Genomic DNA, 25,973 nt, shown 5'->3' with positions numbered 1-25,973 from the left:
AATCAGTAACTTTATAATCGCATTCGCCTTTTTGGATTACATCAAAGACATTTTTATTCATTTTTCTGAATTGAAAATTTAGAAGAAAACTCAGATATCATTCTAAGATAAGCTTACCAACACAATTGACTCCATTTTTGAATGTAAAACCTTTAGGACAATGCAGCTCAGCTATAAAATAGAAAGTCAACAATCATATATTTAATTTCCAAAAATAAAAACTTTCCACTGAAATAGGATGTTTTGTAATGTTAATGTGTTCTGTAATGACCTAGCTGAATGAATTAGGAAATATTAGGATTAATTTTAGGTGTGAGCAGCATTTTGAAATTCTAAACTTACATTGTGTAGGACACGGAGCACATGGGCTTCCCCAAGCTTGGCCAATGGACCCACAGCATTCAGACTGTGTGAGTTGTCCAGGTAAGTTATTCTCACAGTTGCCATTTACAATATTTAGCCAGCATGTTCCTTGCCGGTTATCTGAATGAAAAAGAGGAAGGGATGTTAAAATTTACTTAAGTATGTTATAAAAGAAGCTTATAGCATATAAAAACAATATTAGAAAGCAACTTTGTAACTTAATTTAACTTTATAGCTCTGGAAAAAAAATTCAAAATTGCTGTTTTCTTACATCCAAACAAATTATAATGAAAAAATATGTTTAGTTACTTACCAATGCAAATCCGCTCAGTAGTATCAAGTATTTTCCCAGGTGCACACCTGCATTTAAAGCTGCCTTGTGTATTTACACAGTCTCCACCAATACACTGATTTTTTTCCTCACACTCATTTAAATCTGTCAATGAGCATTTTATACAATACTAGAATACCCGTCATCCGTTGGATAACTGTGGGTTTCGGGGGTCATCCATCAAAAAACATCACGTCTGTCACTCAGAGGCATAGCGACCCTTCCCGGCGCCTGGGGACAAACTTTTCGATTTGAACCCCCCCCCCCCCCCCGCAAGATTTCGATTTGCAACCCCCCCCCTCAAATTTTTGATGTGCACCCCCCCCCCCCCACTCAAACTTTCGATTTGAACCCCCCTCAACCTTTCAATTTATTTTTCCAAACCATTTTGGCGCCCCAACATATGTCCCCCCCCCGACCCCCCCCCCCCCTCCTCGCTACGCTACTGCAGTGTCACTTATCGTCACAAAAAACAGACCCCACATTCAAAAATATGTTTTTTATCTTTTAAAAACACCGAAAACACCGATTTTGGACTATCCTTTCATATACTGACGTCACAGGTGACCTACTCAACTCTACTTCACCTGCCCAGTGTCCCGCCAAGTCTCAGACAACATGTTTTTATTGTTTAAAAAACGATTCCAGCCGAGCATGTCTCTGACCACACTATCCTTTCATATGCTTAGGACAAAGAAACAGATGAACTCTACTTCACCTGCCCTGTATCCTTCCAAGTTCAGATAGGCAATTTTATCATTCACATCTAAAACAAAAAAATTGAAAAAAAAAATATCATTGACATATTGGTCTAGAACCTGTGCCACCCGCATGAGAGCCGGCTACACTACCAACTTAGCTATTTACTCGTGACGTCACAAGTGAATTTTTATACTATACTTTGAGTCTCCTTATGCAACTTGATTTACGCGCATAGATCTAGATCTAAGTCTAGTAGTAGTAACTTTCAAATTAAATTTTATCTTAAATTAGCCAAACAAAGATTTATATAAAATAATTAAGGCCTGAAATAGATTCTAGATGTATTAAGGTTCGAAATAGATTCTAGATGTAGAATTTACATTAAGTCTAGATCTAGAATTTACATTGAGTCTAGTGACCTAGATCTAGGCTAGATTCATAACTTTCCTTCGACAGCTGATCTTTAGATCTAGAGAAATTTATTGTAAAACTAAATGAAAAAAGACAGTTTAAAATTGATATAAGTGTTGGAACGTAATAAATACAGCAAACGGACGTATTGCTAAAGTTAAAGCCGACAGAAAATTAGCTTTAGAACGCGTTAAACATTGGAATGGGAACACAATCTTCTTCGATAGACCACCATTATCGATGTAAAAAAATAAACACATCATGTGACGTCACTGTTTCCGTCGAGTCTAGTGGCTTTTCAAATCTTTTTAAAAAATTGTGGTTAATATACGTATGAATAAATCAATAAATTAATTAACGTCTTTAAATAAATTTGTGATTAACAGTCTGTCTGCATTAAAAAATTATTCTCTACCTACATACTATTTTACAGCTCTCCAGATAGAGTAGAACATATCACAATACTCGATCAGCCAAACAAAAAAACAAACAAAAAAATAAATATTCAAACATGTAAACAAACTTGACTTTTAGTAGTATATAGATTTATTTTGAAATGTTTTTACACTATTGCTTAAATATGACTAGTCTGTTGGCTTAAAATGCTAGCTAATTTTCACATGAATATTAGTTTAAAACCTCTCATTTTCTTTTTGCGTACTTATAATTTAGAAAAGCGAAATAAATAAAACAGACTTCTTACCTTCACACATTCTTGTTCTAGCACTAAATTGAAATCCACTTGGACAAATACACTGGTAGCTACCAGGTGTGTTTCTACACTGACCACCATCACACAACATTGGGTTCATTTCACATTCATTGATGTCTGATTAGAAAATAATTACATGCGGTATACTATTTTATTATGCATGTGTATGAATGATTTATTTCCCTAAGTTAAGTTGATGAAATTCAGTCATACCTATACATCTAAGTCCAGAAGAATCAATTCTAAAGCCAGCATTACATATACACCTGTAGCCCAATTGAAGATTCTCACATACTCCATGGGTGCAAATATCTGGATGTTGCTGGCATTCATTAATATCTAGAGTTAAGAAGATGAAATGAATCAATGACAGCAGCAATGATTTTATGTTATGCAAAAAGATTATAATAGAATGAATTCCAAGGTAAAAGATCAATGAAAGTCACCTTTTCCATCATGGTCTTTTCCTGGTCCATTGGGACAGAGTTGAATGTACTGAGGGTCTTCCATGCTAGGGCAAGGCTCACAGGCCTGGCCCCAGGCATATTTTTGACCAGGAGCGGTGAGACTGCAGCAACACCCAGACTTGGATACTATTCGAGAGAGAGGGTTTATGCACCTTCCCTCTTGAACATCAGGATAGCACAGACCTCGTCTCACATCTGAAATATTTACAGGTAAAAATATCATCAATTTATTCAAATAATGTGTTGATAATTTATTTTCAGACTAAATGTAACCTACTTATGGTAATATATTATCCAAAACTATAAATCCAAGTAGAAATAGTAGTTATTAATAAAATAAATTATAAATAATTTTTTTATTTAGCTGGTAAAGGGTCATCTTAAAAGGTGAGCATCAGCACAGCAAGTTGGCAAGGTATTTCCTTCTGATACCCCCTGTTCGCACATATAAAAGGAAGAAGTATGATCTTCACTCCCCCCCCCCCCCCCCCCCATCATACCAAAAATGATGTCACAAAATTAAACATCATGATAAATAATAACTTTATGAAAATAAATATTTTTTGTAATTTGCTACATCATCATAGAAGTCTGTTCGCTCTCCCCCCCCCCCCCCCCCCCCCCCCAAGGTATGTGACATCATGTATAAAAATGATTCTCTAAATTAAATAATTATTTCTTACCCAGACATGTTCTGCCATCAGGTCCCAACACAAATCCTTGCGGGCAGTCACATCGGAAACTTCCTTGGTTGTTGATACAAGTTCCATGGCTGCACATGTTAGGGTTTACCTCGCATTCATTAATATCTATATTTAGAAATAAATAATGAAATAAATTATGCTGCACCAGTGAAAACCAGACACTCTAAAACAGACACAGATACTTAATACAAAATTACTTCATCTACCAAAAGTCTAATACTGCTTAAATTGTTACAAGTTTTTACTTATGTTAAAAGTGTGCCATAATTAAACTAGTACTAGTTAGTAAATTAAATCCTACACATACAGTGGATATTAAAACAGTAAATATTAAGCACTGCTAAAATTATATATTCCAGTTCTATATTGATGTGACAAAGGGCAACAACTGAGCTAGATGACCAACTATTACAAAAGATGTCCATTCTTTAAATACATACCTAAACAAACCTGATTATTGGGTCCAAGCTGGAATCCAGGATTACAAATACATTTGTAGCTTCCCATCATGTTATGACATCTGCCATTTGTACACATGCCCGTTCTCTTACATTCATCATAATCTAAAATTGTATGTTATATTTTAATGTACATTCATCATAATCTAAATGTTTATATGTTATATTTTAATACATAGTTAAAATCAGTGACCATTGTCAATAAACAATAAATACTTATTCAAGGAAACTTGTGTTTCTTTTTTATTAAAAAAAAAAATCGTTTAAACTTTATACAAAATAACGAAAAATTATTTTAAAACAAAATTATTATTTTTTTATCGGTATACCTAAACAAAATGCCCCATCTGGTGATAACTGAAAGCCTTCATCACACTCGCAACGATAACTGCCATCTGTATTGACACATTGACCATTATAACATAGTCTGCCATTTTCGGTGCATTCATTTATATCTGAAATTACAATGACACATTTATGTTTAACTTGTTAACTGGTACTATAAGAATACAAAACTGTAAGCCAATACACTAATAATAAAAAAGTCACTTTGTTGATAATTTCTAGACATTACAGATAGAGATAAAAGTATAGATATATTTCTAAATAAAAAAAAAACACAACTTTTTACACTTCTCAAAAATCATTTAACAATCATGTTCTTACCAAAACAAATCTGTTGATTGGCTGATTGTCTAAAACCTGGATTACAAACACATTTATAGGATCCATCCATGTTTACACACCGGCCATTGGGGCACATCTGAGCAGTTTCACATTCATTCATATCTATAATGAACCCATTTATATTTGCATTAATGAAAGAAAACATATTTGAAATAAACAGTATACATCAACAAATTACACTCAGCTTCAGCTGAATTTAATATTACTAATTTCTATAAAGCAAATCATTCTGTATGGTTGCAAAAGATGTAATTTTTTTTTGATGGAATAGAGTAAAAATTGCAACCAAACTTTAAAAAATCAATATCTTACCTGTACAGTATGTACCATCTTTAGATAAAGCAAATCCAGGATTACATTTGCATTCAAAGCCTCCTTTTGTATTGACACATTGTCCATTCCGACAGACTCCAGGCTGGCTACATTCATCAATATCTGTGGAATATAAGTAAAATGTCAAAATGATTTTAAAACATTTATCAAAAAATCATACGCTTAATTAATTAAAATTTAATGTGGTACAGTAAATTTTTAACAACTACAGTTGAAACAAAAACTGCAATTCAACCAACAAAAAATAAAAAAACAGATAAAATTTAACTAAAGCATTTTCTTGTAAGTAATCCATTATAATTATATCTCTATAGATCTGGATCTAATATTTAATTTAACCTGAAATACTTTTAATTTTTTGCTAAAATTTAAACTATAAATTACATAAAGATTTCTAGTTAATTAAACTTAAGTTACATTTTCTAATTATAATATTATTGAAAGAATTATTGATATCTTACCAACACAATGGCCTTGAGAGTCATTTTTAAAACCAGGATTGCATTCACATCTAAATGTGTCTTCCAAGCTGATGCATTTTCCATTTTCACACAGGTTATCCAGATTTCGACAATAGTCATATTTAAATTCATTTGTGGCATCACAGAGACGAGAGTGAGCATCTGTTGGAATTATTAAATATAAAAAAATGTAGGTAATGTAACAAATGAATTTAATAATGAGTGAGTGGGTTTCAAATAATTCATTCAGATCAAATGGCAAGTTAGTAAAATTTTAGCTAAAGCTTCTGTAACTAACTAGACTATACTTATGTAATTTGTTGCATGACTAAAACCACACTAAAAAGTGAGCTAATAATTATTATTTTCAAGTTCAAGCACTAAGAGCCCCCCCCCCCCCCCCCCCCCCCTTCATACTACAGTAGGCCTATTGACTGAGACAATACTATTTTTTTACTTCTGCATCTAAAACAAGATCTAGATTCTAGATCTAAATAGTCGAAAGTCAAAATACTACTAGATCTAGACTCTAGTAGGTAGATTAGATTCTAGAAGCTAGATCTAGATCTTAAGATCTAGATTTAGAATCTAGAGTAGAGGTGGCAGCTACAAAAAAAAAGTTTGCATCTGCGCAAAGCAACAGAACAGCTAACTAATGTAATGACGGTTTTACTGAAATGAACTAGTCTAGGGGAAATATCGTGAAAATTATAGATCTAAATGGCAAATTTCTTGGCCTAAGGTTTCAAGCTCAAGTAAGAATGGGAGAGCAACGCTCTGCTACTGACGAATAATGCGTAAGATTTATCATTAAAAGTACAGTCCCTTTTTTCGTCTGCCTAAAGTTTGGGTAAGGAAACTCTTTTATCTAGAAGTCCCTTTTGTTCACTGTGCCAGTCCTTAGTCATTTATCTCCATTATATGCCTAATTGTTTTATTTGATGTGAAGTGCTGTATCAGAGTTTCATTTAACAAAAAGAGCTGTTTCATTCTATGTGCATTTCTTAGAAGTTGCAACCTACTTTTATCTTTGTGCAAAAAAAAAAAAACCCTTTTGATGCTCGGGAGTAGCCATTTTGTTTACTTTTTTTTAATAAGTACATCAAGTTTCAATAGGCTTTGAAAAATTAAATTTGGTAGGCCAATATGCAGTGTTTCTTTCAGGCATCTCTTGTGTGGGGGGTGTCCTCTCTGCCCCCACCCCCCGAAGAAAGTCTACCCCAAAAGAAATGGAATTTATATAGATAACATACTTTTTACATACTTTGATTACTTTGAACAGTGTCCGCCCCCCCCCCCCCCCGAAGAAAAAAGTCTGGAAGAAAAACTGCCAATATGTTGCCATAGCAATGAATTTAATTGAAAGTCAATAAAAAAAATAATACTAATAGGCTAAACCAAACATGCCATTTAGAGCGCACATCTCAGTAATATAGTACAAGAGTGTCGGTTAGCTCCCCATTGACCCCCTTTAGGAATTAATAAACTTCTTATAAGTTAGATTATGAGTTTAAAAAAAATAATGAAATTAACACAGTTGAAAACTAACTACACACAGTAGCGTAGCGAGTGGGGGCGGGGGGACATATGTCCCCGGGCGCCGACCTTAGGGGGCGCCAAAATGGGTTGTAAAATTAAATTAAAAGGTTGAGGGGGGTGAAAATCGAAATCTCGAGGGGGGGGGGGGGTGCAAATCGAACGTTTGAGGGGGGGGGTGCAAATCAAAATCTTGAGTGGGGGGTGCAAATCGAAAAGTTTGTCCCCGGGCGCCGGGAAGGGTCGCTACGCCTCTGACTACACAATCAATTAGTTTTTGTAAATATGTCGTTCTCTGTTGTTTTTTTTAAATAAAAAATAATTATTTAAAATATATAATCGAATATCATGTTTATATCCCCGTCGTGAATATCAGTGACCTCCTGTAAAAATGTCTGCTGGCACTCCGGGCAGCTCTCTTCTTACGCTCTACTCTAGCTTATATTTCAAATAGTTATACCAGACACATCTTCACAGAACAAATGGTAAACAAAAGCACCACATTACAAGTTAGGAATAGACCACCAAAGTTTTAACGAGCAATCTCAACTAAATATGATACACTAATTTAGACAGGGCTAATTGGTTTCTGGAATAATTACGTTTTTATATCAAAATGGCTAATATAAAGAATGGCATCCTCATACTCTACTTGTCGCTTTTAAAGCTAGTTATATCTCTCTCACTCACACATATACACACACATATATATACACACACACATACACACACACACACACACACACACACACACACACACACACATATATATATATATATATATATATATATATATATATATATATATATATATATATATATATATATATATATATATATATATATATGAAGAGAGAGAGAGAGAGAGAGAGTGCGAGTGAATGTGCGTGTATGTGTGGTAATTGTGTTGGTGTTCAGTTGTAGGTGTTGAATTCGGTAAACAAGGCGTTCTAGCGTTCTAGCGAAATAGTGCATTAAGTTTATGTTCTGTACAAATATTTAAATACACTTTAAAAATAACTTGCGAATTCCCGCTTGTCTAGTACACACAATACAGCAGCACATCTGTCTCCGATTACTGGCGTTAGTTTCTGTAGCCTCTCATGCTAGACGTTGCTCAATATACAGTTACTGGAAATGCCAGGGGAATATCCACGGGACGAAAAAGAGGAGGTGGTGGACGGGGGGAGAGAGGAGGGTGTACTTCCCAACATGTCATTGTTTATTTCTTGATACATACAGACTCTTTTGATGTCTACATGATTTTTTTTTCTTTTTGAAAACTGTTCGCCAGTGCACCAACATCTTGCATGCGGAGAGAGCAGAAGTGATGGAGTAATTCAAAGAGTAGCCTCCCCTTGGCGGAAAACTAAGTCCACATTTTGTTAACGGTGACTGTCAAACGCCCGGAATTTTCCTCTTCAGAAGATTTTCGGTTAGGTCTTCCGAATGAAAGCGATAACGTCGACGTCGGTGTAAATAACGTAAAGTGGTTGTCACTGTTTAACCTCAAGTGTCTAGTGGTGCTAAAAATAGTTTTGCATTGTTTGTGAATGCTACCTATGATAATGCTGCTGAGAGTATGAGCGCATTACGTTATGTAACATTTCGCTACGGTCTACAACAGATGTTTTATTTTAAACGGGGTTATTTGTGGCTTTTTCCATAGGTCTATTTCTATTTTAGTACGTTCTAATGTGTAATCTCATCAAGCAAGAAACAGCTTGTTCAATTAATACACACAGCGACGCGTAAATCCATTGAAATATAAATTGTTTGTATTATTACCTAAAAAAGGAGGGTGGGAATTTTTTTAGGAGTAAGCGTGGAGGAGTAACACTTTAGGGGATTTCAACTGTTTGGTGAATTCCTATGTTACTGTGTTCGGCTGTAGAAAAACCGAGTTTGGTGATGACTTGAGACGTATAAAAAATGAGTTTGGTGATGACTTGAGACGTATAAAAAATGAGTTTGGTGATGACTTGAGACGAATAAAAAAATGAGTTTGATGATGACTTGAGACGTATAAAAATGAGTTTGGTGATGACTTGAGACGACTAAAAAAATGAGTTTGTTGATGACTTGAGACGTATAAAAAACGAGTTTATTGATGACTTAAGACGTATAAAAACCGAATTTGTTGCCGGGTTAACAAACAGCGAATGTTTAATGGCGAATGTGCATTGAAAGCTTTTGTCCCTAAGCATCTCTGTTTTAAAACCCCCACAAACTTATGTTTGAAAATATTTTAATACTAGGATCTTTTCGTTAAATTGTGGGTTTCAATGCAAAACACATTTTGGCGAGATAAACTGTGAGTGATCTCCCCTAAACTTTCTCGAATACTCTTATATAATACTAAGGGCGATGGCAACTCGGGATATAGACAATATTTTAAACCATTTTTAATTACTTAAACTTTTTAAAATAGAATAGAATCTCATAGAAAAAAAAATTGCACACCAAGTGAACGCCAAATAAAATGTGTATAATAGTGCGGGATATTATTAGTACTTTATAAATTCACGTGTTTTTTTGAGAAATCGGAAATAGCGTAAATTACTACTTCCGGTCAACGGAAATCACTCAAAATTTGAAAGAAGGCAGAGAATTATATCTTTTACTTGTATGTGAAATTTCATTTATCTATCTGAAAAAGTCCTCAAGTTATAAACTTTTGAAAAATTCAAAGTAGAAAAATGTCCACTTCCGGTCATCGGAAATCGCTGAAAAGTTGATAAGGATCTATAAATTTGATATTATACTTATATCATCAACCTACCTGTAACGATACTCAAGTTATCGTGTTTACAGCACACACAGACATACGGACAAGATTTTGTTTATACGACTCAGGGAAGTAAAACGTCAAGATTTGCAAAAGCAAAAATCTCGAATTTTTTTTTGCACGATTACAATATTTTTTTCTATACTTCGTATACCAGAAAGTAAAAAAGTTAGAATGTAAATTTTTCATAAGCAAAACAAGTTAATAAAAAGTCTAGTGACAATTTAAGCGCAATTTCCTTATGTTATCCATAACAATTTTAAATCGAGATAAATCATATATTCAGCAAATAATAGTCTAAAAATAGATAGTGATCAAGTTTGTTTTTAAACTAGCTCCTCCTCCTTCGCTTGCGGCTCGCGGAGTTCGCTGCTAAGCCAGCCAAGTCACATGATTTACCCTCGTCCTCCTTCGCCTTCCACTGCCGATTTTGCTATACAGTACTGTAATGTATTATGTATAATGTAATTTTAAATTTTTTTTTGTGACCGAACGAAAGGATATTTTTGAAAACTTTCTTCGGCAATATTGTTTTAAATTATGGCAGGAATCGATTGGTAAATGTTTCAAGTCGCTAAGTGGTCTGGTTGCCGAGATATGGGCAAAAAAACTGCATTTTTTCGAGGTTTTTTGGCTTTTCCGGGAAATCCAGGAAGGAATTCCGGGAATTTTTTTGGCCCACAATCATCCTCGGAACTTGCTTAACATATTTGCTTTTAGAACTAGTCCTCGATATTGCTTCGTTGAGGAGGAGATACGACTTAAAGCTGCGGACATCCATACATCCATCCTTGACGAGTTAATCAACGCAATTCTCCAGAATGGAAATTGCGCTAAAAAAATGTAACCAAAAAACAAAAAAATCCCAATGATCCAATGTCCTTTTGAAAGGTAGAAATAATTCGTAGTTAGAGCCCATATAAAAAATCCACCTGCCCAGCCAAAGCAGATGCACATACACCAACACATGTACAAGTGCGCGCTTGCATGTGAAGATCCACATACACCTGCATAAGCAGATGCACACCTGCATAAGCAGATGCACATGCACCATTTTAAAAATTTACAATAGAGTTTCATAACTAAAACCATTGCGCACCCAATGAACGTGATGACGCGTCTATAATAGTGCGGAATAGGTGATTAAAAATAATAATTTTCTAACAATAATTTCCTCGTACACATCCGCATAATTTGCAATCACATTCATTATATCTTATCAGAGGCGTAGCGAGGGGGGGGGGGGGGGGGGGGGCGGGGGGGATGCGGACCGCACCTGGTGATACCATTTAGGGGGGTGACACCAAGGCAAAAATTAGAAAATTAGAAAAATATATAGAGAAAAATGATAATTCCACTTAATTTAGTGATTAATTCGAGTGGTAAGAAGACTTTAAAGAGCCAATTTGATAAATCCCGACAAGGGTGGAGAAGGGGGTGCAAATCGAAAGTTTAAGGGGGGGGGGCGCAAACAGAAAGTTTGAGGGGTATGGTGCAAAGCGAAAATTGAAAGTTTGTCCCCGGGCGCGCCGGGAAGGGTCGCTACGCATCTGGGGGTGACACCATTAAGTGCCGCACCGGGTGACACCCGAACTCGCTACGTCACTGGGTCTTATAGCCTTTAAATACGAAGAAATCAATTTAGTTTTTTTCTAGCCATGTCTGCTGAATTGATGGCGTGAATGCCCATCGACCACAAATGGAAAGTTCTTAAACACGGCTTTTGATTATACTGTGTTTTATATTCAGGTTATCAGGCGACATGGGGTGCACATCTAAGCTACAAATACAGGTAGAAATGTCATACGGTAGCTTGCGAAGACCGTGGTACCAGCTGAGCTAAAGGTGCACATAAGACAAGCCAAAAATTCGATTTGGAAGCACATATGAACAAGTCTACACACTGAATCGAGCTAGGTAAGTACTCACAACAATGTAACAGTGTGTAATCTCCAAATAGGAGGTTTAGGATAAAACCGCACGAGCAAAAGCCACGTGGCACACTGGGGGTATGAATACACAAGTACCGTTAGTAAATAAAAGGCTCAACGCCAAATCGTGGCGCAAATAAACAGGCCGACATGCCGAGACAGTGGCCGATGAATAAGCGCTAGGCGACGTGACGGAACATCTGTTATTTATATACTCGATGAAATGGAGTACGGATAAATAAAGCTTTCTAAATAGACATTGGCCGGTACAAAGCACCTTATCTTTGGTACTTTGGTCTCATAGGTCTATGCACGAACCAGTAAAGATTCAGTGTAAAAATCATACACCTGCATAAGCAGATGCACATATACCTGCGTAAGCAGATGCACATGCACCAACACATGTACAAGCGCGCGCTTGCATGTGAAGATGCACATACACCTGCGTAAGCAGATGCACATGCACCAACACATGTACAAGCGCGCGCTTGCATGTGAAGATGCACATACACCTGCATAAGCAGATGCACATGCACCAACACATGTACAAGCGCGCGCTTGCATGTGAAGATGCACATGCACCTGCATTAGCAGATGCACATGCACCAACACATGTACAAGCGCGCGCTTGCATGTGAAGATGCACATACACCTGCACAAGCAGGGTAAAGTTAAAGAAACCTTGCACGCATAGATACACTGATTCACTGATGAATCTGTGAAATTCAATAGCCGCGCCTGAAGGTTTTTTTCGGGGATTTCGTTGGCGCTCAAAACATTTATCAATTGTGCGCGGGCGTTAAAGAAAGCAATACCAGAAGTTCAAATTAGCTAAAATAAACCGGGAGTGATCTCTCCTAAACTTTCTCGGATATTCTCATATAACACTCCGGCTATGGCAACTCGGCATATAGACAATATTTTAAACCATTTTTAATTACTTAAACTTTTTAAAATAGAATAGAATCTCGTAGAAAAAAAAATGCACACCAAGTGAACGCCAAATAAAATGTGCATAATAGTGCGAGATATCATTAGTACTTTATAAATTCACATGCGTTTTTTTAGAAATCGGAAATAGCGTAAATTACTACTTCAGTGAACGGAAATCACTCAACATTTGAAAGAAGGCAGAAAAGTATATCTTTTACTTGTATGTGAAATTTCATTTATCTATCTGAAAAAGTACTCAAGTTATAGGCTTTTGAAAAATTCAAAGTAGAAAATTTCCACTTCCGGTTATCAGAAATCGCCGAAACGTTGAAACGGATCTACAAATTTGATATAATACTTATAAATGAAATTTCATCAACCTAGCTGTAACGGTACTCAAGTTATCGTGTTTACATACACACATCCACACATACGGACAGAATAGCAAAGTCCAGTTTTTCCGACTCGATTACGCGTAAAACGCCGAAATTTTAATAAATCTGGATTTAGAATTTTTGCCCGATTAAAATAAGTCCCCCATACTCCGTTTATGATGAAGTACTGAGAAGTAAAAAGGTGGAAACTGTCGAAATTTCATGTGATTTGTGTGCACAGTTACAATACTGTCTCTATACTCTATATACGAGAAAGTAAAAATGTTTTACGTCGAAAGAAAAAAGAAAAGTATTAAGAAAAAAAATTTCTTGCAATAATTAAAATGTGAGATTGTTGGTGGGTTAGGGTAAAATGTTGTATGGATGTGGGTTAGGGTAAAATGTTTTGTGACTGTTGGTGGGTTAGGGTAAAATGTTTTGTGACTGTTGGTTAGGGTAAAATGTTTTGTGACTGTTGGTGGGTTAGGGTAAAATGTTGTATTACTGTTGGTTAGGGTACAATGTTTTATGACTGTTGGTTAGGGTAAAATGTTGTATTACTGTTGGTTAGGGTAAAATGTTGTATTACTGTTGGTTAGGGTAAAGTGTTTTGTGACTGTTGGTTAGGGTAAAATGTTTTGTGACTGTTGGTGGGTTAGGGTAAAATGTTGTATTACTGTTGGTTAGGGTAAAATGTTTTGTGACTGTTGGTTAGGGTAAAATGTTTTGTGACTGTTGGTGGGTTAGGGTAAAATGTATGGTTGTGGGTTAGGGTAAAATGTTGTATGGCTGTTGGTGGGTTAGGGTAAAATGTATGGTTGTGGGTTAGGGTAAAATGTTGTATGGCTGTTGGTGGGTTAGGGTAAAATGTTGTTTGGCTGTTGGTGGGTTAGGGTATAATGTATGGTTGTGGGTTAGGGTAAAATGTTGTTTGGCTGTTGGTGGGTTAGGGTAAAATGTTGTTTGGCTGTTGGTGGGTTAGGGTAAAATGTTGTATGGCTGTTGGTGGGTTAGGGTAAAATGTTGTATGGCTGTTGGTGGGTTAGGGTAAAATGTTGTTTGGCTGTTGGTGGGTTAGGGTAAAATGTTGTTTGGCTGTTGGTGGGTTAGGGTATAATGTATGGTTGTGGGTTAGGGTAAAATGTTGTTTGGCTGTTGGTGGGTTAGGGTAAAATGTTGTTTGGCTGTTGGTGGGTTAGGGTAAAATGTTGTTTGGCTGTTGGTGGGTTAGGGTAAAATGTTGTATTACTGTTATTTTAGATGAGTTCAAAGAAAAAAATTTAAGAAATTAAACAGTGGCTAAAGTAAACACCTATAGGTTATTGTTTAATTCTTAAAATAATGGATGCTGTTTTTACTCGGGCCAATAAAAAAGTTATTATATAATTTTTTGCACATTCTTCTTTTTTTTTAAAAAACTGTAACAGAATATAGATCTAGTTGAATATATATTAACATTTACTGTCATTTTCATGCTCCAACTTCTATAAGAACCTAACCATTCCCCCACCTCCCATACTTACACACCGTATCTCGGCATCACCCATGATTGCATCTGATCTAGTCTTGTACTTACCAGTGCCGACTGTAGGGCACGGCTGACACGTCTGTCCGCTGAGGCTCCATCCCTTTCCCATGTCAACGGAACAGCAGCAGTCTCGAAGTGACATCCGTTCAGCGATGCGCCCTTGGCAGTTACGTCCAGAGACGCGTGTGAAACAAAACCCTTGCTGAGATGCTGAAACGGCAAAAAGAAAAGTTTACAAAAACATAATTAAAATTAATGCGAATGCTTACACATGAGAACATTTGCTTCCTGTTAACAGGCGGTCGTTTAGTGGAATGAATGAGTGAGGTTAAGTTGTAAACTTAAAGGCATGCTGAGAGTTGGGGGCAACTTTAAAAAAAATACGATAAACTGAAGAAAAATAATTTTTAATTGTTAGGTAATGAGAAATACTGGTCGCGTGATAAAGATGCTTTAAATTCAGACACCTTGTGCAAAACTAGAAAAATAGTGTGGCTAGAAATAGAACAAGTTTTAAAATTGTATGTTGAAAAATGAAACTATAGTTATTCTTCACATTCGTCTCTAGTTTATACACAATGTCTATGTCCAAATACAGTCTGTTTACTGTTTAGTAAAAAAAACCCACTTAAATACGTAGCAAAATAAAAGCTATAATTTAATGTAGCCTCATTAAAAAAATCATATTTTTAACAACCATAATCATATGTTTAGCCTTGGTAAAGTAAATCAGACTGTGCTTATGGTAAATGAAGTAGAGTACATCTGTTTCTTTATCCTTAGTATAAGGCCAGGACTAACCCAACCTAAACTCAGCTGATTCAAGGGTTTCCTACTGGATGGAAGCCGTGAACTGAACTCGAGACTTTCTGGTTTTAACCATATGTTCAATCACTCGACCACGTTGGCTTCTGTATGCTGATAAATAATTGATCATAAAGATGAGCTTAGCATTTTAAATATATTGCATGAAGTAGGCCTATTGCAGTCAACTTTAAATGACAGATGAAAAAAGCCTGACGTACCGATACACTTGGATTTGTCAGGTGTCGGCTCATATCCCGTGTCACACCGACAGAAGTAGCTCCCCTCTGTATTGATACACTGACCATTCTTGCAGATCCCAGGATTCGCTTCACACTCGTTTATGTCTGGGCAGGAATTTAAAAAAAATGTGTATCTAGCAGTTTGAAAATTGGGTTTACTACAAACATTCCATTTTATTTTCTTTCAGGTAATATTCGTCAACAAAGGTACTTTTAATTTTTAATGTATAATTTCATATTCTATTTTGGGTTATGTGTACATACTACTGAACACATATTATATTACATATTTGACAATACAATACCCTTTATAATGTCATATAACACAATGGAATACGAACACTACACCCTCTGTGTTCAATAACATAGGCTAAGCGAACTTTTAAGTTGTTTTTTTTTTTAAATTGATTGCAAGTTGAAATTTTTAACCATAAACGAAAAAAAAGTTTATAATTAAAAAAAAAACAAAAACAAAAAAAACAAAAAAAAAAAACAAAACAATATTACTATAGTTAGGGCTCTGTACTTACTAATTGTGCCACCTATATTCTTTAAGGGGTTGGGGAGGGAATGAGGATTTTCTTTTACTAATCGGCATTAGATGTAATTTATAAATAAAACTAATGGAAAATCCTATTGCATTTCTTATAGCATAAACCAATCTGTCCATAGACGATAGCGTTTTCTTAACACCCGTCAAATTATCCCCTCCGGTTCCCCACCGTTGTCTGTAGCGAATTCCTGACAAAAGTGATAAGTAATAGCTCAAGTCTTTAGTGTGTGTGGGTCCGGTTTAAAGAAATTTGTCACCGCAATGCGCGGTAATTAGCTGTGACAAACATGTGTCAAGCCAGGTAATTAATACTTTAATGGCCAAACTAAAAACACTTATCTTACTTTGTTCTTTTGTAAGAGGAGGACAATTTTTTTACGCTGGCATTCGACACTGACACAGTTACAGCCAGACAGATTAATTTCAACGTATTTTTTTTCTCTCAGTGGAAATGCATTTTAAAACGTTGTATATTTGCTGAAGTTTATTTAAATATTTACTTAGTTGGACGAAAATTATAGTTTAGTGTTCTTATATACATTGTTAATAATTTTAAATTTCCTATCTTTAATCCCGAAAAGTAGGTTATTTATATATATCAGGGGTCTCCAAACTACGGCCCGCGGGCCGGATGCGGCCCGCGATGTCCTCTCATCCGGCCCGCGGAGATCTTTTTGTCCACGGAAAAACAGTTTGTTGTCGATGGCTGAGGAACTTTGCCCAGAAAAATCAAAGACATGCCTGGAAGAAACTGGCACCCGAACTGAAATTTGATAGTTAACGCGGCCCTCGGACTGAAAAGTTTGGAGACCCCTGATATATATATATATATATATATATATATATATATATATATACGTGGATCTAAGTAAGCCATGCTTATACAAGACCAATCCTTTATTGATAGGGAAAAATTCGGCGTCTTAGGATTGCAAAAGAACCAACTTTATGGACGTCGTATTTAAAAAGGAATACACAATAGAGTAGCACTAACAGTCTAAAAATTATTGAGTTCAGTGGTTTATACACGGTAAAATTTTTTATTTAACCTTAACAATTAAGTGGCGTTATTACAAAAAAAAAAAAAAAAAAAAAAACCGCAAGAGTTCAGCATTAAAATAATATGAGTTGACCAAACTTTTTGTGTCATCTTCTTAGTGTTACGAACAAATATTCTGAACTACATACTTAGATCAATCTAGAAAATTGTAATAGATAAATCCACGTTTTCCTTAATAAATAATGATAAAAGTAATCTACCTAGTGTTGTCTAAAATCTACATTGAAGAAATAGGACATCAAGAGACGAAGACCTAATAACCTTCAGATTTACCCTTGCTTTCTGTCACAAGGTTTTGTTTTTAAGGCATACGTTGGCCATTCAGTATTTTACACTATTAGATTACATGAACCACCACGAATACATTCTTCGGACGACATCGACGTGGTGTATTCACCGGGCAACGTCTGCTCCCATTCAAATGTCCCCGTTGTAAGATAATCAAACAAAAATACGTTACAAATGTTTGCAGACATAGTCGGGGGGAAAAAGTGGATTAAGATAACGAATTTTCTTTACCTTCGCAAACATTAGTGATGGGATTTTGCGTTTGTCCTTCTCGACATTGGCATCTGTAGGAGCCGAGCGTGTTGACACACTCGCCCCCGACACACAGCCCGGGTATTGCCTGACACTCGTTCACATCTACAGGGGACAGGAATACAGCTGTTACATTCCGAGTCAAGAGTCGAGGGCAAATAGTCGTTTTGAGTGTCGTTAAGTGGACCAGTTCACACGAGAGATTAGCTTAAGGAATGTTGGATGAGTCGACACATGGATTAGTTTCATGTAAAGAATGGGCAGTTTTTTGGTAATACGATATTGACATTACAGATATGAATACACGTATCTTTAGCCGTAGATGTTTTTAGTGTGAATATTCATTTACAAATGACACAAATGACTCTCAAATGCTTAGGTTTTAAAATAATGTTCTAATTTAAGAGGGGCGCTAGTAAAACCGCCAGAAAGACAAATAGTGGCGTATCGAGTTATTTATCCTGACAGAATGGCTATTAGAGTCAGGGATATATATAATCAAGGGCTAGTGTCAGGAATATGGTCAGGATTAGATTTAGTGTCAGAGCTTAGGTCAGTGTAAGAATTATGATAGCGGTATAGTCAAAGTACATTCCAGACAACGTCATGCATATTTTTTTTTATTAATGCCTACTTTAGCTATTTTATAATTTAAAAACAGATGAAAGAAAAGCGTGACCTTGACACGTGTTTGTAGAGGGGTTGGGGATGAATCCTCTCCTGCAGGGGTGAGGGACGCTGGGACACTGCTCACACGGCTTCCCCCAGGCGGCGCCAATGGTGGAGCAGCACAACGTCTTGGTGCACACGACCCCAGTCAGCTGACCCCGGCAGATTCCATTGCTGACCTGGGTAAAGCAGGGTCCTGTCCTGAAATCTGGAGACGACATAGTCAGCATCAGGGGATTAACATAAATTGAAGAAATGAAAGTTTCCGGTCAGTCAATGCCATACAGAACAGAAAAAGAAGAAAAGCAATTTAAAAAAAAAAAAACTTAAATTAGCCATTGAATCATGCCACAAAGGAAAGGCAAAAGTATCTGGCCAGTTATTGATGTCATTAAAGAAAGGCAAAAGTATCTGGCCAATTAGGCATACCATAAATAAAGACATAAGTATCTGGCCAATGAGGCATGCCATTAAAAAAAGTATCTAGCCAGTGATTCATGTCATTAAGACACAAGTGTCTGCTACCTTACCTTGTTCACAATTCTGCCCCGTATAGCCGTACGGGCAGGCACACCTATCTTTCCCTATACACCGGCCCCCATTTAAACAGCCACCTTTGCACTGATCTGTGGAATTTGTGCACACAAATGTCACATTAGGATGAAAGTTTTATGTGTCAAATGTTTAAGCTCAATTAAACCACGCCCCCTTGTTTACTGTAATCACGTGATAACACGACACAGACTGGACTGGACATTTACGGCCCTCCTGTTCACGAATTAACGACTTTGTTATCTACACGCAAACAATTTAAACCTATTTATCACTCTATTAGCGCCATCGTAGGGAAAAGTTGGGTCCATTTTTCACGACTGTATCTGGCTCCACTCACGTAATGGAATCGGATAGTCTGCAATTAATTAAACCCAGACTGACATCGACCATTGTTGTACAGGCTGGCACTACACCCCCCCCCTCCCCCGCATCCAGACGATTGGACCACACAGAAAACGTTACCTAATTTTTGTGTAAGTTCTTATACACACGTTTAGAACAGCCTTTCTAACAGAGCCTGTTATAAATGTCTTGTAATATTGCAGTGGCGTAGCTAGGATATTTGGAGCCAGGCGAGGACCTGTCCCTAATGCCCCCAAAATATGCTGATGAATATATTGACCTTAACCCCAAACTATTGCTTAATGTCCAGTTCAGACTGTAACAACGCATTACTCTCGCTGTTATGACATATCTTCAAAGGGTAGAAGTCCAGTTTATTTACTTTGGCATCTGTGTATATCTTCTGATCTAAATACTTTGATCTATATATTCTCAAATCTTCTGATTAGTAACAGCCATTCAGTTAATGAACATCTGCCAGTCAATGTGTTTTCAAGCCAGCATTAGACTTAATAAACTGACATGATATTAGCTACATGACAGGTCGACTCGTAAGATTCAGATGTTAAGGTGTCATATGGGACTAGTACCTATGTGCATGGATAGTTGGATTAAACAGATTACATCTAACAAGGATGCCTGTACCAAAGTTAAACCGACGTACTCCGTGACATCACATGGCAATGCCCCTACCCTAATTAAGGTTTTCATTGTAAAACTTTAAGAAGTTTATGTTCCTTAATTTCCCTCATGGCCTTAAGTTTGAACCCAATCGTCCACTTACCGTCAGATTCACACTGGGCCGATGGTCGCCGGGATCCTGGACACAGGCATTGGTTGGGGCGTATACACTGTCCGCTCCCACAACCAGCGATACAAATAGCTGCAAGTACAAGCAGTTTAATTATGACATCTATAAGTAGAAATCAGCAATACATATAGCTTAAATAATGAAGTTAAGACGTCTTTAAGTAGAAATCAGCAATACATATAGCTGAATATAGCTGACACACTCGAAGTTGAGACATTTATAAGTAGAAATCAGCAAAAAAAAAATAGCTGAAATACACGAAATTAAGACAATTATAAGTTTAAAACAGCCTTAGAAGAGAAGGAAGACATTTTGATATAAAATTTAACATGTCACATTTAATTAGTCTTATATAGTATGAAAACTAATGTAAAAAAATGCAAACTTTCAGTATTATACCATGTAGTTGACTAAACTTTATGATGGCGAATAAAGGAGATTATTACCTAATAATAATTCATGTCATTTACATAGCATCTACACATTATCCTGACTTTAACCGTAGCCGGTAAATTTTCCACTTATGTGTAGTGCTGGCCCATCGGATTGCTCTATAAAGCAAGTCTATTACCTACAGTTTGTTGCATAAACAAAATAAACAGACTTTATTTGTGTCTCGTAGAGCGCTTGTTCCTGCGTGTTTATTTGTGGTTCATGAACGGCACCTTCTCCCCGTTCGGTGCACGTCTCTGTTGATTGTTCACACGGTGGAGTCTAGCATTCAGGGGAAATAACTCCTGAGCTCAGAACTGACACCATAGATTTCTCTATTCAGCATGAGTTAGGATGGGAACAATTAATTACAGTGTATCCTAATGGTACTAGTAACGTCTATTTTCTCCTTTATTTCGAGTTTAAAATTGTTTTTAATTAAAAGTGCTACTATCCTTACATTCGTATTAATTGTTTTATATCTAAATCTAACCTAACTAGTTAGCAAGAAAATCTATCGTGTAAGTTTTGCAACAATATTTTTTAAACGGAATCATCATTTTAAACAATTATCATACTTTTCAAACGAAACTTCTCCCCCCCCCCCCCCCCCCCAAAAATGCAACCACAATCTAAATAGTTCCCCCAAAATAAACGTAACGAATAAATACAAATATCCGAACATGTAGGGCGCCTGTACATTGTCTTGTCAGATCTGATACTTCAGCAGTTATCTGGGACATTTCCACCCCCCCCCCCCACCTGCATCATCCGCCACGTCCAGGTACCTGTCCAAAACATATTTATGCCAGAAAGAATGACTCCAGCTACTCTGGCGGTCTTTCAGTTTCTGGTGTTTTAGCAGACGACGCTGTACGTTACAGGCGTCATGCAGTCAGATATATAGGCGTCATACAAGTAGACACGGAGGCGTCTAACAGACGCATCCTGACGCTCATGAATGACAGCCAGCTATCATCTTATCCAACTCGGGTATGACTTGAAAATCGTTTAATTCAATCTTCCGAATTACGAAAGTAAAATTGTTGATTTTTCACATTGCTTTCTGTTTTAGTAGAACGTTTTCCTTCTTGGATTTCAAAATCAGTTCACAATACAAGCATGATAAACAGAGGATAGTGGTGCGACACTCTCCACTAAACGGACAGTCTCGCTGTGTTTTAACTAGCGGTCATCAAATCAAAATACATAACTTGTTTCATGAGGTATTGTTGTGTGGATCAAAACAGAGGATAAACATTGACAAGATGTTTTCATGACTCTTGATCTAACCAGATTTTTTTCTCCGGGGAGGTGGGCACTTGAAATTTTCGGAGGGGGTGGACAACAATTTCCGAGGGGGGGGGGGGGGGCGGACACTGTCAAAAGTATATACTTTCTATATAACCCCCCCCCCCCCCTCGAAGAGATGCCTGGAAGAAACTCTGGATCTGAAGTTAATATCTCTGTTACTGTTATACAAATACTTCACGGAAAGATTACACCACACCCCCTGAGCCAAACCCTAGCAGACCTGGGCTTAAGAAACTTACGAATGACACAGTGGGTTCCAGTGGGCGGCCTGCTCCATCCTGTACAGCACTGTTTCCTGTACCTGGGACCACACACGTTAGGCCTGAAATTAGATCGGTGTCAAATTGTAAAACAGCTGAGTCAGCTGAATCAACCAATTTTAAAAATAATTTACAATAAATGTATCTATTCATCTGCATGCAAAATCATTGAATCTTCCTGAATCCTATTGAACCACGAGATGCTGAAAATGGCAAAGTAGTAGTACCACACTGTCATACAAACAATAAGGACACCAAATGTCCCACATCATACATATTACTCCAGTTTCATACATATACTACAATGGCATTTTAGCAGAACGTTAAGTTTCTAAACAAGAAGACTATTTATTTTGGCAACAAACTTTTGAATGCACTCTGAATATCTGGCGCAAGGTTTACAAACATTAAAAAAAAACTTTCGTTTTCTACGTCGGTGTACGCAGAAAACCGGAAAACATGAAGATGATTCAAGTACTTTAAACGCTACAAGTAGGTTTCCCGTATATTTTACTTTTTCTGTCGTGCGTTTGTAAACAACTTTAATAGAACTGTTTTACGGGTGTCTCATCATTTCAAATGACACAAAGACTACACCAAAGAGACGGACAAAGATAAAATATAACTTACGCACGGCTTATTTCAACGCAATGGTAGGCTATATGTATACAAACCTGGCTATTCTCAACCTTGACCTAATGCAACTAACAAAACACAACATGATATTTTCGGGGGGGGGGGGGGGGGGCGGACTCTGGTAAAAGTTTGTTTTCTATATAAATTCCATTTTGTTCGCGGGTGGGGGCCGGTAGACTTGCCTGGAAGATATGCCTGTTAGAAACTCTGATTCCACTTACTGAAGAAAAAATCTTGACCGGTCTGTATATTGGTCCCTCTACACATGTAATTACTATAATCATTTCAGATTGTGCAGCAAAACCACCAAAACAACATAAACTTAAGTGTAAGCCTAACATTAAACCGTTACCAAAAATCTGTATGAGTAAACACCGTTGTTAAAAAGACGTACGTTCTATACAAAAACCAAGTTCTATATATAAACTAAGTTCTATAGATAAACGAAGTTTTATAGATAAACGAAGTTCTATAGATACACGAAGTTCTATAGATAAACGAAGTTCTATAGATACACGAAGTTTTATAGATAAACGAAGTTTTATAGATAAACGAAGTTCTATAGATAAACGAAGTTCTATAGATAAACGAAGTTTTATAGATAAACGAAGTTCTATAGATAAAGTTAAACAGATAAGCAAAGTTCTATAGATAAACGAGTTTTATAGATAAACAAAGTTCTATAGATAAAGTTCTATAGATAAGCGAAGTTCTATACATAAACGAAGTTGTATTGCACACCACTTTATGTTTAAGTATTCCAACCATCGCATCGACACCAATCCATGCGTCATACTTTGTTTTCATCATCGCCCTAACATCATCAACCCACAAGTCGTTAACCTTGACCTTGTAGATGCCAACAAACACCACGCCCACGCCCCAGGCCTGAGGGCGGGGGGGGGGGGGGGGAGCGCGAGTGCATCAGTTTCAATTTTCTAACTCTTCCACAAGTGTCACTAAATTTAACTCCCCCACAGCTAAAATTAGACAGGTGCGCGGGGGAAGGTGCGAGTGGGGAAAATAAAATAACGTTGCTCTTGTCAGGTACTCACGCTCAAGGTGTAGACCGTTATGATTTATAGTCGTGTCTGCGAGTTCATGCTTGTGCGCGCGTCAGTCGGGCGGGCTGTGTTAAAAGCAAATAAAAATGTCTCTTTTCGTTCGTTAAAATCAGCATTTTCCTGCGACTTTTGCCGCCTTGAGCAAAGATTTAAATAGAATGCTACCCTTTTAAACTAGTTTCCTAAATTTGCCTCTATATTCTCCTCATTAAATTATGATTTCCTCACATTAAACTAGTTTCCTAAATGTTTCTCTATACTTGTCTCTTTAAATAATGATTTCCTCACATTAAGCGAGTTTCCTAAATTTGCCTGTATACTTTCCTCTTTAAATAATGATTTTCTCGCATTAAGTTATTTTTCCTAAATTTGCCTTTTTCAAAATTTTTATTGGTCTTAAAAACATTTTTGGCCTTGCTTGAAGCCAGTTTGTTTTTCTGAGAATGTTCGTGCAACTTTTGCAAGGGATGGTTAAAATATTTTAACCTATTTAAATCTCCTATAATTAAAGTTTTGGAGGGCAGCCTGATCTGACATATTCACAGAGCCTACCCCCCCCCCCCCGCCCCCTCCTAGTAATAAAGATTGAACATTCAATGCATTTTTCTCTCATTATTTACACAGGAAGGAAATGTTCCTCCATGACATGCTCCTCTACTGTAAACTTTTACAGCGTGATAGCGGCTCTTTAAAACATGCTCTGTATCCTAACTGCCTGTGGTCAAAAGCAATATGTTGTAAAAAAAAAGGTTTTGTTTTCTGTAATTGCATAAATATTTAGAATTCGCGATTAAGCAAGGTTTTGTTTTTGTAATTCCATGTAATTTTTTTTAGAAAGATTTTGTTTTTTTTTAAACTGCATGTCTTGTAAGAGCAAGGTTTTTTTTGCTTTTGTAATTGCATGTATTGTTAGAGAAAGATTTTGTTTTTGTAGTTGCAGGTATCTTAAGAGCAAGTTTAAGAAAAAAATGATTGTATCTTAAGAGAATTGTTTTATTTTTATAATTGCATTTATTTCAAGAGCAAAGTTTTGTTTTTGTAATTGCATTTATTTTAAGAGCAAAGTTTTTGTAATTACATGTATTTTAAGAGAAAGGTTTTGTTTTTATAATTGCGATGATTTGCAATTGTATGCATTTTAAGATCAAGATTTTGTAATTACATGTATGTTAGGAGCAAGATTTTGTTATTACATGTATTTTAGGAGCAAGATTTTGTAATTACATGTATTTTAGTAGCAAGATTTTGTAATTACATGTATTTTAGGAGCAAGATTTTGTAATTACATGTATTTTAGTAGCAAATTTTTTTAATTACATGTATTTTAGGAGCAAGATTTTGTAATTACATGTATGTTAGGAGCAAGATTTTGTAATTACATGTATTTTAGGAGCAACATTTTGTAATTACATATATTTTAGGAGCAAGATTTTGCAATTACATGTATTTTAGGAACAAGATTTTGCAATTACATGTATGTTAGGAGCAAGATTTTGTAATAACATATATTTTAGGAGCAAGATTTTGTAATTACATGTATGTTAGGAGCAAGATTTTGTAATTACATGTATTTTAGGAGCAAGATTTTGTAATTACATGTATTTTAGGAGCAAGATTTTGTAATTACATGTATTTTAGTAGTAAATTTTTTTAATTACATGTATTTTAGGAGCAAGATTTTGTAATTACATGTATTTTAGGAGCAAGATTTTGTAATTACTTGTATTTTAGGAGCAAGATTTTTTAATTACATGTATTTTAGGAGCAAGATTTTGTAATTACATGTATTTTAGGAGCAAGATTTTGTAATTACTTGTATTTTAGGAGCAAGATTTTTTAATTACATGTATTTTAGGAGCAAGATTTTGTAATTAAGAGTGAGCAGTGTAACCATGCGAGGTGCACCCTGACATCAGCCAGCACCTGGTGCGTGAGAAAGAAGCGCGTGCATGCAAGAGGCCTGCCCGTGCGT

At 36.3% G+C, this 25,973-nt stretch overlaps 1 protein-coding gene across 2 annotated transcripts in view; it reads right to left on the bottom strand.

Annotated features, from left to right (window-relative positions):
- LOC131937740 (fibrillin-1) overlaps positions 1-25,973 on the bottom strand; it is a 68,858-nt gene that overhangs the window by 16,820 nt on the left and 26,065 nt on the right. Inside the window, exons 3-21 of one of the 2 annotated variants that reach the window (XM_059295355.1) lie at positions 22,281-22,363; positions 20,269-20,367; positions 19,118-19,213; positions 18,598-18,795; positions 17,898-18,023; positions 15,745-15,870; positions 14,768-14,929; positions 5,630-5,791; positions 5,148-5,270; positions 4,815-4,937; positions 4,478-4,603; positions 4,131-4,253; positions 3,670-3,795; positions 2,966-3,181; positions 2,733-2,858; positions 2,511-2,636; positions 677-799; positions 343-483; positions 118-171 (exon numbers count right to left, since the gene is read on the bottom strand). In XM_059295355.1, the coding sequence (XP_059151338.1) occupies positions 118-171; positions 343-483; positions 677-799; positions 2,511-2,636; positions 2,733-2,858; positions 2,966-3,181; positions 3,670-3,795; positions 4,131-4,253; positions 4,478-4,603; positions 4,815-4,937; positions 5,148-5,270; positions 5,630-5,791; positions 14,768-14,929; positions 15,745-15,870; positions 17,898-18,023; positions 18,598-18,795; positions 19,118-19,213; positions 20,269-20,367; positions 22,281-22,363 (2,459 nt within the window). Of the gene's footprint in view, positions 1-117; positions 172-342; positions 484-676; positions 800-2,510; positions 2,637-2,732; positions 2,859-2,965; positions 3,182-3,669; positions 3,796-4,130; positions 4,254-4,477; positions 4,604-4,814; positions 4,938-5,147; positions 5,271-5,629; positions 5,792-6,302; positions 6,315-14,767; positions 14,930-15,744; positions 15,871-17,897; positions 18,024-18,597; positions 18,796-19,117; positions 19,214-20,268; positions 20,368-22,280; positions 22,364-25,973 lie in introns of those variants that run through there. The other variant, XM_059295356.1, reaches the window with a different exon arrangement.

The sequence above is a fragment of the Physella acuta genome, unplaced genomic scaffold (genome assembly GCF_028476545.2).
Source record: "Physella acuta isolate Inbredline_101_S28 unplaced genomic scaffold, ASM2847654v3 ptg000220l, whole genome shotgun sequence".
Classification (NCBI taxonomy): domain Eukaryota; kingdom Metazoa; phylum Mollusca; class Gastropoda; family Physidae; genus Physella; species Physella acuta.
Note: the sequence above shows the minus strand (reverse complement) of the source record. Positions and strands in the feature narration are given on the sequence as shown.